At 39.1% G+C, this 20,431-nt stretch overlaps 2 protein-coding genes across 3 annotated transcripts in view; one reads left to right on the forward strand and one right to left on the reverse strand.

Annotated features, from left to right (window-relative positions):
• Positions 1-20,431, reverse strand: part of PARVA (parvin, alpha) — a 175,868-nt gene that overhangs the window by 26,567 nt on the left and 128,870 nt on the right. The window contains exon 5 of the mRNA XM_011973037.1: positions 6,419-6,559. Within this exon, the coding sequence (XP_011828427.1) occupies positions 6,419-6,559 (141 nt within the window). The remainder of the gene's footprint in view (positions 1-6,418; positions 6,560-20,431) is intronic.
• On the forward strand, positions 15,309-16,514 carry LOC105534329 (ubiquitin-conjugating enzyme E2 variant 2-like). 2 transcript variants are annotated; one of them, XM_011973036.1, is made up of 2 exons: positions 15,329-15,492; positions 15,619-15,766. In XM_011973036.1, exons 1-2 carry the CDS (start codon positions 15,329-15,331, stop codon positions 15,764-15,766), a joined length of 312 nt encoding a protein of 103 aa, XP_011828426.1. The 2 variants fall into 2 exon arrangements, with proteins under 2 accessions (XP_011828425.1, XP_011828426.1); XM_011973035.1 differs by having other exon boundaries at positions 15,309-16,514.

Here is a 20,431-nt window from a genome sequence, read left to right on the forward strand (position 1 = left end):
ATCTACCATTTATTTACTGGCTACATGGCCTTGGGTAGGCTAGGCCACCGAAGGCCTCTGAGCCTTAATTTGCTCATATTTACAAATGGAAGTAACAGAACCTATGTGGACGTACAGGTTGTAATGATTTCCCAAAACATTTCATTAAAAAAAAAAAAATGAAAATAGTTACACTGGAGTGGATAGTCTTAATTTTTTTCCTATTTCAAAATATTCTTTAGAATAAAAATCTGCCATCTTTTCAGTTAAAACAAATTCTAGCCACTGTTGAACATTTGTGCGCCCCTATCATTCCTGCCTCTCAACATGTCTCCTGGGAGTTTTCTCTCTGATGCTCCTGGAACACAGCACGTGCCCAGGGATGGCTGATATTTTTTTATTATACCTTATGTGAAATTACCTGGCACCTAGGCAACTAAAACATGCCAGCTTTCTTCCCTTTCTTTCTCATCAAAGGCAAGATTCACCAGATATTTTGCCTGCCTTCACAGTCCTACCAGCTTCATGGCTCTTCATTACAGGGGGCATTTAAGGGAATAACAAAAAAAATGCCTATTTTGTGTACTTTGCATGCACTAGGCCCATTATTAGGATGTCATTCTGTCTTCCCTGGGATCAGTGAGTCTGCTTTAGCAGAAGCTTTGAGAAACCACTAAGAAAAGAGAATGATTCAGACATTCCTTTGTAACTCATTAGGGTTTCTTGTTATCACTGCTACTTCAAAGAAGGTTTTCTACTGATTATGAACAGCAGCTCACCATCACCACAAACAGAAGCTGAACTGCTCTGAACTCCTAGCCTTCCAGAAGGTTTCAATTTTGGGCTTTCGGGCCTTGTTAGCTAAGTTTTACTCAGACTTACAGCCTCAAACAAAGATCCTGATGTGGCACTGACCCACTGTGACCCACTGACATGGTGTGGTCACCATCAGAGGCCAATCCAGGTTTGCTCTAATGATCAGAACTACCGGCCCACTACCTGGTGTCAGTGAGGGTTGTAAGAACATTTGCTACCCCTCTCCCCTTTAATGGCAAAACATAATGCTAGAAAAGTTGTGATCAAACAAGTTGTTCTTATCCCCTGGTGACATTGTACACCATCTCCACTGTCTTGGTGAGCAATGCAGAGCTATATCGTAAGCATCATATAGACGTCAGACTTGTTCAATGAATGCTCTATCCTCCTGGGAATTTTTAAGAAGGAAAGAGTCTATAGTCTCACACACATACATACTACACTACGTGTACTAAGATGTTACTGTGTAATATACTATAATTTTTTAAAACCCTGGAAAACACTATGTCCAATAACAAGAGGATGGTTTAGATCAGCATTTTTCAAACTTTTTAATATTAAGCACAGAAATCCTTTGTTCTAGAAGCAGATAGTTAAAACTCATGAAAAAAGTACAACTGCTCTGGTTAAAGTGAGGATTCTGGAGTCCTAACTGCAGCCTACAGCCTACCCATGACTTCTTGTCTTCTCCTTGGTGATGCTAGAGTTTCTCCTTGCAAATCTCTAGTTTTGGACCAACCATAGTTGAATAACTACTGCTTTAAGAAGTTATGGTATGTCCACACAATGAATAGTTTACATGCATTGAAAATCATAGGTAAGACAGTATACCTATATATATGTGTGTATGTGTATATATGTCTATATATCTATATACATGTGTATATGCATGTAATATACATAGCTATAAATATACATTTATGGATATATGCATACATAAAAGCATATACAAATGTATATATATCTACATATACGCACACAAATGTGGGATTTGGAAAGGAATATATTTTAAAAAATGAAAATAGTTATGCTAGAGTGGAAAGATAGTTTTTTTTGGGGGGGGCGGTGGAGTTTTGCTCTTGTCGCCCAGGTTGGAGTGCAATGACTGGATCTCAGCTCACTGCAACCAACACTTCCCGGGTTCAAGGGATTCTCCCGACTCAGCCTCCCGAGTAGCTGGGATTATAGGTACGTGCCACCATGCCTGGCTAATTTTTGTGCTTTTAGTAGAGACAGAGTTTCACCATGTTGGCCAGGCTAGTCTCAAACTCTTGACCTCAGGTGATCCACCCACCTTGGCCTCCCGAAGTGCTGGGATTACAGGTGTGAGCCACTGTGCCCAGCCTGATAGTTTTTTTTTTTTTTCCCCTCTTTTTTCTTTTTTTTGAGACGGAGTCTCATTCTGTCACCCAGGCTGGAGTGCACTGGCACAATCTTGGCTCACTGCAAGCTCCACCTCCCGGGTTCAAGTGAATCTCCTGCCTCAGTCTCCCGAGTACCTGGGATTACAGGTATGTGCCACCATGCTGGGCTAATTTTTGTATTTTTTAGTAGAGATGGGGTTTTGCCATTTGGCCAGGCTGGTCTCAAAGTCCTGACCTCAGGTGATCCACCCACCTTGGCCTTCCAAAGTGCTGGGATTACAGGTGTGAGCCACAGTGCCCAGCCTTTTTTCCTATTTTGAAATATTCTTTAGAATAAAAATATGCCATTTTTTCAATTAAAACAGTCTACCCACTGTTGAACATCTGTGCACCCTCATCATTGCTGCCTCTCAACACAGCTCCTGGGAAATTTTTCCCTGGTGCTCAACAGAAGCTGAGGCCAACATGTGCCTGCAGTCAAGTCAGGAGGGCAACATACGGGATAAGAGCAAGCACCTAGGCCTCACTATGCAAGCCAGGAACCGCAGCTGCAAGGCTAAGTGTCACTCTAGGGCGGGAAAGCAGTATTTAAAACAAGGCTGTCGAGTTAGAAATAGTCTTCCAGACATGTCCTGTGGTGGAAACAGAAATTGGTGTAATTTTTCTGGAGGTAATTTAACATTATGTATTATGACTTTAAAAATGCTCCCACCCTTTGGCCCTAAAATACCACTCTTGGGTATTTATCCTAAAGAAGTAATTATGGCTACAAGCAGGGTGAATGCATCCAGCTGTATTAATATCAGTGGGAAAATGGAAAACAATCTAAAAATCCATTATCAGTTAAATAAATTGTGGTAGATCCATATAATGTCACATTATATAGTATTAAAAGTGACATATAGAAGAATATTTAATGATCTGTCAATATATACATCTTCCAAACAACATAAACAGGTTGATCTCATTTTTGTTAAAAGTTTTTTATATATACATATATAAAATATTATATACTACTTATTACACATGTACAGACACACACAGAACTTGAACACAGCACAGTGTTCGTGGTTCTTGTCTCTAGGTGGGCAGTGAAAAGACAAAAGTCCCTGCCCTCATGAAGGTTACCTTCATAGTTTCTTAACCTCTCTTTCCCCTGATTTTCCCATCTGTAACATGGGAATAAAAGAATTCTTACTTCAGATGGGTGAGTGAAGATTACAAAGATTAAAATACATAAAGTGTTTAGAAGAGTACAAGACATACAATAAGCATAATAAATGTTAAATGTAAATATTTAAATTTATTTTATCTGTACTTTGTAAATTTTCAATAATGAAAATTACTGTTGTGAATTAGAAAAAAAAAAAAAAAAGAAGAAGAAATCCCTAAAGCCCCAGATCAAGGACCTTGGTAACTCAGCAGCCTGTCCCTGCCACCCTCATCCTAAGCGGAGAGGTGCCACAGTGTCCTCAGGTTTACATCCAGGGAAGGTAACCGAGACAGGAGGAGACAGAACTTTTCCCCCAGGAGTTGTGCCTGCCACATTCCTTATGGAAGCAGCCACTGTGACTTTGTAAACAAGCCCAGCTCTTCAAAAGCCCCAAGGCATCACAGGGAGCTAGCCACCTACATGAGATAATTATTCCCTCTGACCTAGTAATCCATCTCAGTTCTGGAAATCTATCTAAGGGGAGTAATTCAAGAGAAGCAAAAAAGAGGCACCAAGCTAAGACATTCAGTTTGGTGCTATCTGATATTAGAAATAGTTAGGGAAACATCCTAAAAGGATAGGCATCAACATCAACCTAGGATTTAAGTTAACTATGGGATATCTACCCTATGAAATAGAAACAACTATCAAAAATTTTAACTACAAAGACCATGAGGGAATGTAGAAAATACGTGTGATGTAAGATCAAGAGAAAAATAACAAAACACAAAAGTGTATTATGACTTGGGCCGGGTGCAGTGGCTCATGCCTGTAATCCTGGCACTTTGGGAGGCCGAGGCGGGTGGATCACCTGAGGTCAGGACTTTGAGACCAGCCTGACCATGGCGAATTCCCGTCTCTACTAAAAATACAAAAATTAGGTGGCCGTAGTGGGGCACCCCTGTAATCCCAGCTACTAAGGAGGCTGAGGCAGGAGAATTGCTTGAACCCGGGAGGCAGAGGTTGCAGTGAGCCGAGATCGTGCCACTTCACTTCAGCCTGGGCAACACAGCAAGACTCTGTCTCAAAAAAAAAAAAAAAAAAAAAAAAGTGTATATGACCTGACCAAGCAAAATGATGCAGTGATGTAACTAGTAACAAATGAAACAAGTGAAATGAAACAAACAAATGAAAACAGTTAGATTAGCATGGTAATACGAGTGATGATTTTTCTTGCACACATTTCCCTGTAAGAAATTAAAGTAAGCATAAACCAAACAAATCATTCAAAGCCGCTGGAGACAATGTTCTTCATGTGGCTTTAAAAGACCCTGTTCTAGGCCAGGTGTGGCGTGGTGGCTCGTGCCTGTAATTCTGGCAATCTGGGAGGCCGAGGCAGGTGGATTGCCTGAGCTCAGGAGTTCGAGACCTGCCTGGGCAACATGGTGAAACCCCATAGCTAGTAAAATACAAAAGAAATTAGCTGAGCATGGTGGCACACGCCTGTAATCCTAGCTACTCGGGAGGCTGAGGCATGAGAATCGCTTGAACCTGGGAGGTGGAGGTTGCAGTGAGCCGAGGTCGCGCCACTGCACTCCAGCCTGGGCAACAGAGAGACTCTCTACAAAAATAATAATAATAATAATAATAATAATAATAATAATAAAAGACTCTGTTCTTCTATCTCAGCCTTTCCCAGATTGGGTGCCATGATAAGTTAAATGATGTTTGACTTATTTTTTTTTGGAGGGGTACAGGGAGGTGGTCCATATTCAAAGGAGTAAGAGATAGGATCAAACCAAACTAAGCAGCAGTCTTCATTAGAGGACTTCTCTAATGTTTATGACTACTATGGATTTTTAAAATGCAGACACATTTCTCAAACTAGTCATCAACCTTCCTGCGCTGCCTTGTTCTCCCCCATTGACAATACTAGCATTCCTGGAACACAGGGAAACAGCCCCTCTCCTTGATAGCATCTAGGGCCCAGAGCAGGCCTCCCTCCTCCTGCCCTCAGGTGTCTCCCTCTGCGGGCAGAGAATGCCCTGTGCCCTGTTCCCAGCGTCACACTGCTGTGCAAAGTAGCTCATCACGCTGTGCACGAAAATGTGTAATTATGTTGAGGAGGCACTTGGTGTCTCAGCCCCAATGTCAGATGTTAGAGACCTGCTGGAGAGATTGTGACTGGCAGTTACTGGGTTTCTAACTTTAGAGGTGAAGATGCCTTTTTCTTTCCCAAGTTTGAAAGGTTTTTTCTCTTTTTTTTTTTCGTAGGGGGCTGTTGATTTTAAGTTGTATAAGTTAGACGCAATAAAGCATAGTACTTAACCTCTTAGTACCTAAAGGCAAAACACAGTCTAATCTAATCTTTTATTAATCTAAGTTCCTATTCTTATCTATTACAATAAACTTTGGAATCCAGTTGTTATTGCTAGATTCACCTAATCCTGATTAATTCTGATAGGGACTCATTAAGTCTGTATTAGACACCAGGCCTTTGAAGCAGCAAATGAACTAATAATTTATAAACTAATAATTATTATAAACTAACAATGTATGCTTTCTGAGGTCTCTGAGCTATGCTAGCTGTAAAAAACTGAATTTTAACATCTTGTTCCAGTGCCTATGATCTCAGCCATATCTTTGCTCTTTCTAGAAAATGAAGGGGGGTTAGAAAGGTGTGGGCTTTGCAATAGACAGAGCTGAATCCTTGCTCCCTGCTTCTCAGCTGTGTGGATGTGGGGACCTCAGTTTTCCAAGCCTCTCCAAGCTGCAGACAACAGCTTTCTCAAAAGGCTGAGCTGGGACTTAGAAGAAAGTAGCTCAGTGAATGAGTTTCCTTCCCTTTGCCATTTCACATGAGGTTTCTATGGAAAGCCTTTTACAGAAGAGGAACGTGAGATTTTGACATTTTGTTATTTTCCCCCAAGGGTACGTACGGAACTTCTTCCAAGTTCTAAGGAAGCGGAGCATCTTGTTCAAAGATAAATGAGTTTGGCCCCCCTGCCCCGAAGCCTGCCAAGCTTATGGATGGCTTCTTGGGGAAGCCCCATGGCAGGGACCACAGGCATTGTTTAATGGTGCCCCTTTCCTTTGTTCAACTCACAATCCACATTCCACTTGATGCTTCTGGGAGGAAGTTTCAGGGTTTCATTGATCTTCTCCAGGACAGTCTGCAGTTTTTGCTTCTGAGCAATCTCTGACTGGGTGACCTCAGCCACATTTAGCTTCTCGCTCTCCAGTTTCTCTGAGGGTGACAAGGGAAAAGAGAACAGCTGTTATGCTGGGCCCTGGACAACCCTACCGCATGCACTTACTCACTTATTCGGTCTCTCATGCACTCATGCATGCATGCACTCTCGCAACAATAGATACTGGATGCCTACCAGCAGAGGGACACTGCTGTCCCCTCATCACCTTATGGTGGCACCAGCAGCATCAGTACTGTAAGAGTCTGGTGATCATGACTTGAATCCCCAGATCCCAGGGGCATTTTACCTAGCCTGTCATATTTGAACTCTATCATTCTGGAGTTTTCTCCTTTTCAATTCTACCTTCTCCAGGGACATCTCTGTGCTCCGACTAGAAAACCTTCTCTGTAGAGTGAGTCAAGGCATTTTGTACATTCCTGTAGTACAGTCTGTGTCACATCCAATCATATTTATCTGTTTTAAGTAGCTTCTTTCCATTTAAACCCACCTGGAAGGTAACTTACTTAATGTGTCATATTTAATCAATTCTAAGGCACATATTTTTCACACTTTAACATCCCTAAAGTCAGGTTGTGTCTTACTGGCATCCTACAATGGCTGCCAGCTAGGTGGAAGGTCTAAGAGTTATCATTGTTTCCATAGGCGTGAACTTGCTCATAGCTCTTCATAGTATGATTACCTACATGTCTCAATAAGCCTACATGAGCACCTTCAAAAAGTATAAAATAAAAATCAGCAACAAGAAAGCATTGAGTAATAGCTTAAAGTGATTTTTCACTTTCTGAGTGGTACTTATATAATGGTGTGTTTTAAAATCAATGGTTTTTTTATGCAATGACATAGCACCTTAATACTTAAAGGAAAAACTCAGTCTAATCATTTTAGTAATCTAAATTCATATTTTAATCTATTACAAAGAAAAAAACAACTTTGGACTCATTAACAGGAAATTGGTTGTCTACTACTAGAACTCACCTAATTGGTTCTAATTCATTTAAGATTGACAGAACTGCACACATTTAAAATATCTTTTCTAATTTATAAGGGCTGCTATACAAACAAATTAAATTTTACTATGTATCAATATTTCTCCTAATGCTTACATTATTTATTTTTAAATAACTGTGGTTTATCTAAGCCAATGCCCCTTGAGTCATTCTTTGAAGATAAAGTTGCCCAATGGAGAATTTATGCAGGTTCTGTGGATTTGTGAATTTTTTTTAAGCACCTCAGTAGGATAATCTCAAGCTATTCTTACCTGTGATGGCCTGAAATGTTTTCCTTAGTTGTTTCAAGCCATCTCTATCTCTAAAGTTCAGGGATTTAACAAGAATATATCTAAATGTCTTCTTCTTACATCTTGAAGAGACCTTGTGTGTGCCTTATCCATTTTTAGGCTGAATTCTTATCTTGGATCCTCTCCTACTAAAAAAACGATAAGTTATTTTCTTTCACTTTTTCCCATTATTTTTGGATGATGTAATTGTCTCTATAGAAGCAAATTATTTTAATCTTACTTTGCAACTATAAGCATTGGATAGAGGCTGCCCAAAATGCTAGGTTAAGAACCTTCTGGTCTTGTCTTGGCTCAGAGGAAAAGATTGCAGGCAAAATTACTGATGACTGTTGTGAGAGAGGGTTGGGTGGGGAGGAGAGGAGTGAGGAGGAGCCATTTATTTGCTAGCTCTGCTGTATTACATCATTGTCTATAAATTTTCATATTTAAAATTTGGCATTGAACAGATTTTCAGCTTAGGTCTCTGAGTCTGTTTTCTAGGTCAATAACTTTTTCTTGCGCAGTTGTCTATTTCATCCTTATTTTTTTAAAAATGGTGTGACATAAGAAATATACATCTTGTCTCCTTGATCCCCCTTCCTAGCACAGAGCTCCTAAAACCCTTGTAACTTTCTGAAAGATGATAGTGGCATCTTTTGTTATAATATTTGGGTTTTGTCCCCAGTTCCTGAAAAAGCTCTAAAATGATTAAGGTAAAAGGAACATCTTTTGTTTTTCATAACACGCCCCTTTCACCTACATCTGAGTTTATGTTAATGAGGCAACTTTTGGAAAGCTCTGAGGATGGGGGAGCTGATTGCCAGGAGAACCAAGCGTATGATTAAAGGATTGGAACATTCAGCCTCATATCCCCGACCCATGAGAAAGGGGAGGGAAGCTGGAGGTCACCTATCAATGGCCAGTGATTTAACCAATTATGCCTACTTAATGACACTTCATAAAAACTCTGGCCAAAAATGTTCAGAGGACTTCCTGGTTGGTAAATATACGAAGGTGCTGGAGGGTTGTGCACATGAGAAGGCATGGAATCTCTGTGCTTCTCCCACAAACCATGCCCTATGCATCTCTTCCTCTTGGCTGATTTTGAGTTTTATCCTTTACAATAGACTAGTAAACCTAAGTGCCTTCCTGAGTTCTGTGTGCCATTCTAGCAAATAATCATATCTGAGGAAGGGGTTTTGGAACCCCTGATCTATTATAGCTAGTTGGTCAGAAGTACGGGAAGTCTGAACTTGGCGAATGCCAACTGAAGTGGGGACACTCTTGTGGCACTGAGCCCTTAACCTGTGAGGGCTGTGCTAACTTTGGGCCAGTAGTATCAAAATTAAATTGTAGGACACCCTATTGGTGTCCATAGAGAACTGGAAAATTGCTTAGTGTGGAAAACCCACACATTTGGTGTCAGAAGTGTTAGGAGTTTAGAGAAATGTGTTTTCCATTATTGGATTTCACACCTTACTTACTGAAGCATCCATTGCTTTTCTGTTTCCACTAATATATTTAACTAGTCTATGATACTAAAATTGTAGTGCATTCTTCCTAAAATTAAATTTTTTCCTTTTTTTTTTTTTAGCATCTGGTATTTCTTATTTAGGAGAAGCATTTTTGTGGCTTTGTTTTGCGTTGCAAATGTTTTATGGAATGTAATTCTGCTTTACTTCTTTCCATTTTAGTCATTATGCTTTGGGTTTATCTTCCTGCTTTTAATTTTGGCTGTTGGATATTTTATTGTAGGCATTGATATTGATATTAAGTGGATTTGCATAAAAATATATCTCAAAGTAATCCTTATTATGTGTATATTAATATTCTCTTTCTCTCTTTTTTATTTTTTTTTTGAGATGGAGTCTTATTCTGTTGCCCAAGCTGGAGTGCACTGGCACAATCTCAGCTTACTGCAACCTCCGCCTCCCAGTTTCAAGGTATTCTCCTGTCTCAGCCTCCTGAGTAGCTGGGATTACAGGCATGCGCCAACACGCCCAGCTAATTTTTGTATTTTTAGTAGAGATGGGGTTTCACTATGTTGGTCAGGCTGGTCTCGAACTCCTGGACTCAAGAGATCCACCCACCTCAGCCTCCCAAAGTCCTGGGATTACAGGCATGAACCACCGCACCCGGACTTCTCTTTCTCTTTTAATAAAAATGAGATTATAGTGTATATATATTTTTGCTATTGGCTTTTTTCCACTCATATATATATCATAAGTATTTTTAGGTCAATATATGAATATAACTCATTTTTTTTCAAAACTGCATATTGCATTATATGACTTATAACTTGACATACAGCCAGGTTATAACCCACATTTTCCCTATTTGTAATAAAGTCGCAATAAACATCTTGTGTGTGTATGTATTATTAATTGATTACTGCTGGTAAACATGAAAGCTATTGCCTTACAGATTTTTTCCTTGTATGTTGTCATCTTACCAAATCCCTTTATTAGTCCTATTGCGGTTTGAGTCTTCAGCATTCTCTGGGTATGCAAATAAAACACTGTTATCTCTATTTTGCAGACTTATGTGACATATTTTAATTTTCTGACATTTTAAATAAAAGATTACTTTGAGAACTTCTGCTATTCCTACCCCTCCTTTATCTTTAAGGTATTCAACCCTTAACACAAAGAGGCCCACTCAAATATTTCTATAGCTTAATAGTAATTTACTCAACGTTAGTAAGGATTTAAAGATAATGTTCTTTTGTGGGCTAATTTCAGCTAGTTCCATAAAGTTTTCTATTGCTGAAGTTTTATTCTTCCAGGAAACTGTTTCTCTCATGTTTCCATAGTTACACAAATTGTTCATAACTAATTTAACTCTTCATAAGTATTAGACATGATTTTGAAATTGATAGGATGTGATTTAGAAAATTTTCTCAGGTGGATTATTTTGTGAATCGTTGAGTTGTTTTTGAAGGTATTACCCAAATTTGCTTTTGGAGAGATTATACATAGAAAACAATGAAACAGTATTCAAAAGTTCTGATGCATACAGACAAGGCAGAATAAACTCAATTACCCTGAATGGTGGGAGAACTGAGATGTTCTAACAAACACAGTTGTCATATATAGCACACTATATTAATGTAACCACCCTTCAAGAACTAAAATATGTAAAATACTCTTTCCAGTATGAGCAACTCCTGAGTTGTTTAAAAAATACTTCTGTCTCCAAGTATATTAGGAGAAAAACTTGCACTATAGTCAGAGAATTTGGTCTGTATACTAATTTGTTGAGGTTTGCTTTATGGACATAGTGAAATTTCGTAAGTGTTCCATGAGCAGTTGAAAAGAATACAGTTTGCAGGGTATCATATGCTACATGCAGATTAGTTAGAGCTGATTGACTGTATTGCTCAAACATTCTCTATGAATTTTCTTAATATGTTATTAAAAGAAATATGTTAAAAACTGCCACTGTGATAGGTTTGTCAAATTCTTGAAGTAATGATTATCATTTTAAATTTTTAAGTATTTGATATACAAAAGTACATATAAGTTTAAAATTTCTATATTTTCCTAGTGACTTTAATTTCTTATTAATATGTAGTGACTCTCTGCAGTAATGCCTTTTGCCTTAAAGTCTATTTTGTATGATGTAAAATAGTTACCCCAGCTTTAAAAAAATTAGTCCAGTATACATAATTATTTCCACCCTTTTTCTTTCAACCTTTGTGTGTCCCTCATTTATTAAAACTATCTCGGCTGGGCATGGTGGCTCTACCCCTGTAATCCCAGCACTTTGGGAAGCTGAGGCAAGAGGACTGCTTGAGGCCAGGAGTTGGAGACCAGCGTGGGCAACATAGTGAGACCCTGCCTGTACAAAAAATAAGAAACTTAGCTGGGCATGGTGGCACACGCCTGTAGTCCTAGCTACTTGGGGGGCTGAGATGGGAGGATTGCTTTTGAGCATGGGAGGTAGAGGCTACAGTCGGCTGTAATCGTACCACTGCTCTCCAGCCTGGTCAACAGAGCAAGACCCTGTCTCAAAACAAAACAAAACAAAACTATCTCCTGTATATAGTATTTGGCAAGAATTTGTTTTGTTATTTAGTCTGATATTGAGTGTACCAGTATACTTGGATTCACTTCTACCAACTTATTGTGAACTTTCTATTTAGTGGGTTTTCTGATTCTTCTCCCCCTTCCATCCTTGCCTTCTTTGGATTAATGTTTTTATTCTTTCTCATTCCATTTTCTCCCCATGATTAGTAGGGAGGTTATATAGTCTGTCTCTATTATTTCAGTATTTATGATAGAAAATTCATCATTCATATTTAACTTAATAAAATCTTAAGCTAATTAGTATCTTTACCCATATGCTAAACAATACAAAGACCTCAGCATGCTTTGACTTCAATCACATAATTCCTGATTTATGTGCTGTAGTTATATGGGATTCTGATTCTATCTTGTTTTAATTAACAAATTAGATATTATTGTGATTATTCTATATTTATTTAGTTATGGCTTTGATCTACCCACCATGATAATCTTTGTTCACTATTGTAGATATTTTTGGGGGGTTCATTTTCCTTCCTATTGTACATTCTTTAGAAATTCCTTTGCGGGGGTCTATTGGTAGTAAACCTTCTCAGTTTGTGTTTATTGAAAATGCCTTTATTTTCTCTCTCTCTTTTTTTTTAGACATAGTCTCACTCTGTCACCCAGGCTGCAGTGCAGTGGCTCGATCTCGGCTCACTGCAACCTCCACCTCCTGGGTTCAAGCGATTCTCCTGCCTCAGTCTCCCAAGTAGCTGGGATTACAGGTGCATGCCACTACTGCCTGGCTAAGTTTTGTATTTTTAGTAGAAATCGGGTTTCACTATGTTGATCAGGCTATTCTTGAACTCCTGAGCTCAGGGGATCCATTCGTCTCAGCCTCCCAAAGTGCTGGGATTACAGGCATGAGTTACTGAGCCCGGCCTCTCCTAACTTTTTATCTTTTTATTTTTTATACTGAGTCCCACTCTGTCACCCAGGCTGGAGTACAGTGGCGCGATCTCGGCTCACTGCAAGCTCTGCCTCCCGGGTTCATGCCATTCTCCTGCCTCAATCTCTCGAGTAGCTGGGACTACAGGTGCCCGCCACCACGCCCAGCTAATTTTTCGTATTTTTAGTAGAGACAGGGTTTCACCATGTTAGCCAGGATGGTCTCGATCTCCTGACCTCGTGATCCGCCCGCCTTGGCCTCCCAAAGTGCTGGGATTATAGGCGTGAGCCACCATGCCAGGCAGCCTCTCCTAACTTTTTAAAGCCACCTCTCTTAACTTTAACAGTTTTTTTTTTGGCTGTGTATGAATTTATAAGTTGATCATTTTTGTCAGCACTTTAAAGACATCAAAGTGTTTTGATATCTTCAATATTAATATCTTTTGGCTTTTTTTGTTCCTTGTGAAAGACAGCTTTCAGTCTGTTGTTCCTTTATAAATAATCTATTTTTTTTCCTCTATGCTTTTAATCATCTGTCTTCAGTGTTCTTAGGTTTCACTGCAAAGTGTGTAGGTGTAGATTTGTCACTACTTATCCTATTTGGGATTCACTGAGCTCCCTGAATCTGAGGATTCATGTCTTTCATCAATTCTAGAAAATTCTCATTCATTATGTTTTCTTTAAATATTTACTATACTCCATTTTCTTTTCTTCTAGAATTCCAATTAGCTATGTATGTTAGATCTACTTAGAATAACCTCTATGTTTTTGAATTCTCTTTCTCATTTTCTATTCTGTTGTCTCTCTATACTGGATTCTGGGTAATTTCTCCAGTGTTCTCTTCTGGTTCATTACTTCCTTCTTTAGCTGTGTCTAATCCACTGAGGTTCCTAGTTTCATTATTATTCACACTTTTTCATTTCTAGAAGTTCTGTTTGGTTGTTTTTCATGTCTACCTGTCCAGTCTTAATAGTTTCTTGTTCTTTTATCATTTTCAAGTCTTTAAAAACATTTATTTTGGCATATTAAATATACTCATTTTATATTCTATAACTGAACACTTTTTTTCTTTTTCTTTTTTTTAAATAGAGATGGGGTCTCACTATATTGCCCATGCTAGTCTTGAACTCCTGGGCTCAAGCAGTCCTCCCACCTTGGCTTCCCAAAGTGCTGCAGTTACAGGTATGAGCCACCATGCCCAGTCTATAGCTTAACAGTTTCTAATATTTATAGTATTTGTGGGATGAATCTATAGAATATTGTTTCTGTTGACAGTGCTTATGGTGGCTTATGCTCATGTCTTTGGTGATTTCTAATTTTGAGGTCATATTCCTTGGAATTTGTGGTTTGGGCTTAGAGTTCCTTCCTCTTTAAAAGAAGGACATATGTTTGCTTCTGCCATGGGGCACTAGTGACCTGGGACAACTTGTAACCAAAATTTCAATTTAGATTTTTTAAAGTCACAAAAGTAGTGTGAATCCTAGCCTTAAATCTGTGTGAGTATAGACTTTTGATGAGGAGTTATCTGAAGCAGACTTCTTTTTAGTTGTTCTATTCACATCCAAGGCTAAGATATCCTTATTGCCTCTTTCTGTGGGACAACTTTTGCACTCATTGAAAGAGTTGCCCTTCCAAGACCATAGCTCTATTCAGGGGGCTTGAATCCAACCGTTTCTTGTTCAGACTCTACCCAAGACTTGTCTCCTGACCCTGTATGTGTGACCCTTTAAACTTCAGGCTATAGGTCATTAGGAATGATAGGTTATTAGGAATTAGCACGTATCTCACTAGATTTATCCTTCCTTCTTGTTTTGGGAATCAGAAGAATTTCCTTCCTTTTCACACCAGTTTAGCCATCCCATACAAAAATATGTTATTAAAGGCTTATTCAGATTTTTTAAGTGTGCTATACCAATAAGATTTATCTGAACATCTAGTCAGCCATAATGCTAAAAATGAAAATTGAATTTCTTACTATATTAACTAAGACCTCTAAAACACTTATAATAGTTGTAATAGCCATTATTTCTCGTTTGTCCCTAATACCACATCTTTGATATTTCACTATTTAATATGTTCAGTTAGGTTTTATTTAGTGGTCTTTATCATATTTAAGTAGTTTCCTCTTTCTATTTTACTTGAAATGGCTGTTGAAGCATATCAAATGTTATTTGGTATCTACTGATATGTTAATTCAGTTTTGCTCTTGAAATTTACATATGCACTCAACCACTTTCAAAAAGACTGATAATATATAAACAGAGAAAATTCAAGCTGTGAAAACTGTCTCCTCTCCATGGCAGTCCCAAGTTCCCTAGTCCCATTCCATAGAGACTATTACCAGAAATATTCAATGCACACACAAACATTGTATGTGTCCCTTGACACACACACATAGTCATTCTCTACCATGCTTTTTTCTACGTAGTAAGACATTTGAGAGCTTCTCTATTATTTATAAAGAAAAATAATAAAAAAAAACTTTCATCTAGCTTTTGAGTTTCTGAGATGAGAAAATGCCTCTTTCAGTTTAAGAATAGCAGCATATGGGCTGCGTCGGGCTGCAGGAGAAGATGGTGGTCTCCACAGGAGTTAAAGTTCCTCGTAATTGTCGCTTGTTGGAAGAACTTGAAGAAGGACAAAAAAGAGTAGGCGATGGTACGGTTAGCTGGGGCCTTGAAGATGATGAAGATATGACACTTACAAGGTGGACAGGCATGATTATTGGGCCACCAAGGACAAATTATGAAAACAGAATATATAGCCTGAAAGTAGAATGGGGACCTAAATACCCAGAAGCTCCTCCGTCAGTTAGATTTGTAACAAAAATTAATATGAATGGAATAAATAATTCCAGTGGGATGGTGGATGCCCGGAGCATACCAGTGTTAGCAAAATGGCAAAATTCATATAGCATTAAAGTTGTACTTCAAGAGCTAAGACATCTAATGATGACCAAAGAAAATATGAAGCTTCCACAGCCACCAGAAGGACAAACATACAACAATTAATTTTAGTGGATCTCAAACTTGTCTTAAATCAACAATCTTCTACTCATGTTAATGTTTTGATTCAATATCACAATGAAAAATACCCACACATTAAGTAAAAGAATTCCAGCTGGTAAACATGACCTGGACATCTGTAAGAATATATTTAATACATGTACACCCATTATGTTTTCAGGTAACAGGAGGAAAAATGCAGCACAATTTTTTTTCTCTTGTTAAGGCACGGTCATTTAAACATAAACCTGGAGTACTCGAAATATAATTCAGGTTTACAAGATGAAAGCGTGTGGAGAAGTGTCAGATGGCAGTGGAAGCATGTGTGTTTCTAAAAAGTGAAAATCTCAAGAAAGAAAACAGAAATGGCATGCTTTACCCATCTTGCTTAGTGAAAGAGAGCTGCAGTTGAAATTGTTTAAAAAGTAGCAGGTACAACGAATATTGTCACAGATGTGTTAATTTTTGAAGCGGTGTGGGTGTTGACTACTAGTAGTATCAAAAATATGTTCAGGATTGTTTCGATACCTGTATTTATAATAAAAAATGTTGGGGGGAGTTGATGAATTTCTGTTAAAAGCTGTTCTTGTGTGTTACATGTAACAGACATGGTAAATATTTGTTTACAGTCTTTGTTTAACCATGCATTTAAGTTTAAGTGAAGTCAACAAAAAGGAAATAGGTGTATGGATATGTGATTTTGAGATTAAAGTTAGTCTTAAAATGTAAATAAAATGTGGAATGTGTCCTCAGAGACTGTGCCATTTCTATTATGTTGATGTAGTATATGTACAGTACCTTGCTAGGGAAGCAAAAATTGGAATTATGTAGCTTTTTCTGTATATACACTTTTATTTACCCTATTTTGTGTACTTCTTGTGAATTATAATTTGCAGACTATTTCAGAAAAGCAATTATCTAGTTTAATTTCTTCTTTGGACAAGGAGGAGTCCTAAGTATTATATTTTGAGTTTGATTTCACCAGAAATAGTATTATTAAAAAGATATTTGCATTCTGGCAATTCTTTTAGGATTATAGGTTGCAAATTATCCAAATACATATCCCATTTTTTAAATCATAAAAAAAAAGAATAGCAGCATATATCAACAATCCTAAAATCAGACTATTATAGGAGGAGGATCTTCAAGCAGTGCTATTCAACAGAACTTTCTGCTATGACGTCAATGTTCATTTTTTAATTATCCAATATGGTAGCTACTAGCTACATTTGGCTATTGAGCACTTGATATCTAGCTGGTGTAACTGAGAAAATCAATGTTCCATTTTAATTGCTTTTAACAGCTGCATGTGGCTATTGGTTGCTGAACTGGATAGCTCAGCCATAGAGGTTTGTAAAGCCACCTTCCTGACTTTACAGGAGAATGATCGGAGTAGCAGAAGTATGTTTTAGTGGTGAAACCAAGATTGGAACTGAGATCTCCTGTTTCTTCATTCCTGCTTCAATTTTAGCATAGCTGCCACTTCAGCCCAGCATTTTGGGGCATAGAAAAGTGACCCTCAAAGTAAACAAGATCAAACTCTTCAAGATGCACCTCCTCCTGGGGTTCATGGAGTCATCCCCATTCAACATCCACCACATAGAATCAGCCTGGTTTACTCTGGCTACTCATTCCCTACATCTCTAGGTCCTCTTCAAGCTTTTCCCCATCCAAACTGTCACTCCTCTAGTTTGACACTATCCTTTTCTCATGAGGAGATGCTCTGCTAGAGTTCCTTCCACTGTCTCTGAGCAACCCCCATACTGCTCCTATGTTATTTCCTAAAGCCCCATTTCTGATTGTGTTGTTTTGCTCATAAGCCATCACTAGTTGCCACTACTCAAACAATACAGTCTAAAACTCTTAGTTCACGGTCCTCTAATGTGAGCTTCATCTTCTTCCTTTATTTTATTTATTGTTTTGAGACACAGTCTCTCTTTGTCTTCCAGGCCGGAATGCAGTGGTGCGATCTCAGCTCACTGCAACCTCTGCCTCCTGGGCTCAAGTGATCCTCCTGCCTGAGTCACCTGAGTAGCTGGGATTACAGGTGCCCACCACCACGCCCCACTAATTTTTGTATTTTTAGTAGAAATGAGGTTTCATCGTGTTGGCCAGGCTGATCTTGAATTTCTGGCCTCAAGTGATCTGCCTGCCTCGGCCTCCTGAAGTGCTGGGATTACAGGCATGAGCCACCACAACCAGCCTCTATTTATTTTATTTTTATCTTTGAGACAGAGTTTCGCTCTTGTTGCCCAGGCTGGAGTCCAATGGTGCGATTTTGGCTCACTGCAATGTCTGCCTCCCGGATTCAAGCGATTCTCCTGCCTCAGCCTCCCAAGTAGCTGGGATTACAGGTATGCGCCACCATGCCTGGCTAATTTTGTATTTTTAGTAGCGATAAGGTTTCTCCATGTTAGTCAGGCTGGTCCTGAACTCCCGACCTCAGGTGATCCACCCACCTCAGCCTCCCAAAGTGCTGGGATTACAGGTGTGAGCCACAGTGCCGGGCCCTTTATTTTAAATAGACTTTTCATTTTAGAATGGTTTTTAGATTTATATAAAAGTCACAAACAGTACAGACAGTTCCTATGCACTCCGAACTCAGTTTCCCCTCCTACTGTTAACATCTCACATTACTATGGTACATATGTCACAGCTATTTATGTATGACATTAGTACATGACTGTTAACCCCGTATCTTATCTGGATTCACTAGGTTTTTTCTAATGCCCTTTTTCTGTTTCAGGAAACGGTCTAGGATACCACTTCTGCTCTTCATGTCTCCTTAGCCTCCTCTGTTCTGTGATGGTTTTTCACACTTTCCTTGTTTTTACCATGACCTTGACAATTTTGAGAAGGGATGGTCGGGACTGCTTGGTTGTTCCTACATTTTTCCCACGGGTAGGCCGGGGAGGAAGACCACAGAAGTGAAGTAACCTTTATTTATATCCTCCCCCTACCCTATCCCCACTTCCACACCCTAATCACGGGAAGCCTGTCACTAAAATCAGCCACTCAAGGATTTGTAGAATTAATTGCCACCTTTTTTGAAGGGGTTGTATCTACATAAAGTATTTGAAATTCTATAAGGAAGAGTTGTCTTTTTGTTCCCGTTTATTTGTTCAGCTATTTATTTATATCAGTATCAATTTAAGGATATTTATATTAGACTTTGGATTATAATCCAATACTACTATTATTAATTTTCCCCCAAATAATTCCAGCTTTAGCCACTGGGAGCTCCCTCAGGTTGGTTTTGGACATTTTCAATGTGTGGCTGCGTGTATATATATTTTTTCTTAGCACTTCTTTTTGGCACTGCAAGATGCTCTAGGCTCATCTATATTCCCTGCCCCAGGTCTAAAATAAGGCATTTCTCCAAGAAGTCCTGGCTTATCCTGTTGGAAAATGGTGCTAAAAACCACCACCTGGGAGCTGGGTCTCATTTTCTTTGTTAGCCTCATATCCTGGTCACCCAACCCTGATGGTCACCTACCCACTGGCTCCTGGATGCTACAGCATTTTCCCTCCATTAGCACCAAAATTAACAGAGGCTTCCTGGAAACTCTTTTGTTGTCTTGGCTAAAGTGCCCTTTCTCCTTCCTTATATGTTTGAGATCTTTTTCTGTAAGGCCCCATTCAAAATGCCCCCTCTGGCTGGGTGAGGTGGCTCATGCCTTTAATCCCAACACTTTGGGAGGCCAAGGTGGGTGAATCATTTGAGCCCAGTAGTTTGAGACCAGCTTGGGAAACATGGTGAAATCCCATCGCTATAAAACATACAGAAATTAGTTGGGTGTGGTGGTGCACACCTGTGATCGCAGCTACCTGGGAGGCTGAGATGGGAAGATCTCCTGAGCCCGGAGAGGGCGACACTGCAGTGAACTATGACTGTGCCACTGCACTCCAGCCTGGGCAACAGAGTGAGGCCCTATCTCCAAAAAAAAAAAAAAAAAAAAAAAGTAACAAAAAGAAAACACCAAAATACCCCCTCTTCCCTGAAACCTTTCCCAAAACCTTTCCCAAACTCCTACTTGATCTCTTACAGATCTGTATACTACCAGGCTGTGAGTTTAAAGAACTCACAATTTTCAAAATGCCCCCTCTGGCTGGGTGAGGTGGCTCACACCTTTAATCCCAACAGAGGACAGCAATATGACACATTTACTTTTATATCCCTAAACTCAGCAGTTAGCATATAGCACACCAAATGGTTTTTGCCTAGTGGATATTATTATCAGACTAGATTAAGATCAGTGTAAATTGCACCCTTTAGGGTCTATCAGGGAAAAAGAAAACCACACACACAAAACAAAACAAAACAAAGAAAACAAAACAAAACCATCCTCCTGTAGAACTTTATTGCCACAGGCAACCTTTTGGTCTCAAGCCTGAAGAATGATACCTGTTTCAGTCACATGTTATTGTGAAAACCAGAAGGAAGAGCCCTGGAACCTTATGACTCTCATCCCTGAATATAGGCCTTTTCTGTTCCCAGCACATGTACCTGTTCAAAGATAAGGATCAGTCAAATGAAACATACCATAAGGAAATTCACATAGACATCCCAAGCCAGGAAACCTCAATAAGAAACAGGCAGTGGGCCATGTTCACATGAAATGATGAATTATGTTGTGTAGGCATCGTCCTGGAATCGCTTATCCCATCTGT

Source organism: Mandrillus leucophaeus, unplaced genomic scaffold (assembly GCF_000951045.1).
Source record: "Mandrillus leucophaeus isolate KB7577 unplaced genomic scaffold, Mleu.le_1.0 Scaffold1332, whole genome shotgun sequence".
Taxonomy (NCBI): Eukaryota; Metazoa; Chordata; class Mammalia; order Primates; family Cercopithecidae; genus Mandrillus; species Mandrillus leucophaeus.

Coding starts and splice junctions, on each gene's coding strand:
- LOC105534329 (XM_011973035.1), top strand. CDS start 15,329: ATGGTGGTCTCCACAGGAGTTAAAGTTCCTCGTAATTGTCGCTTGTTG.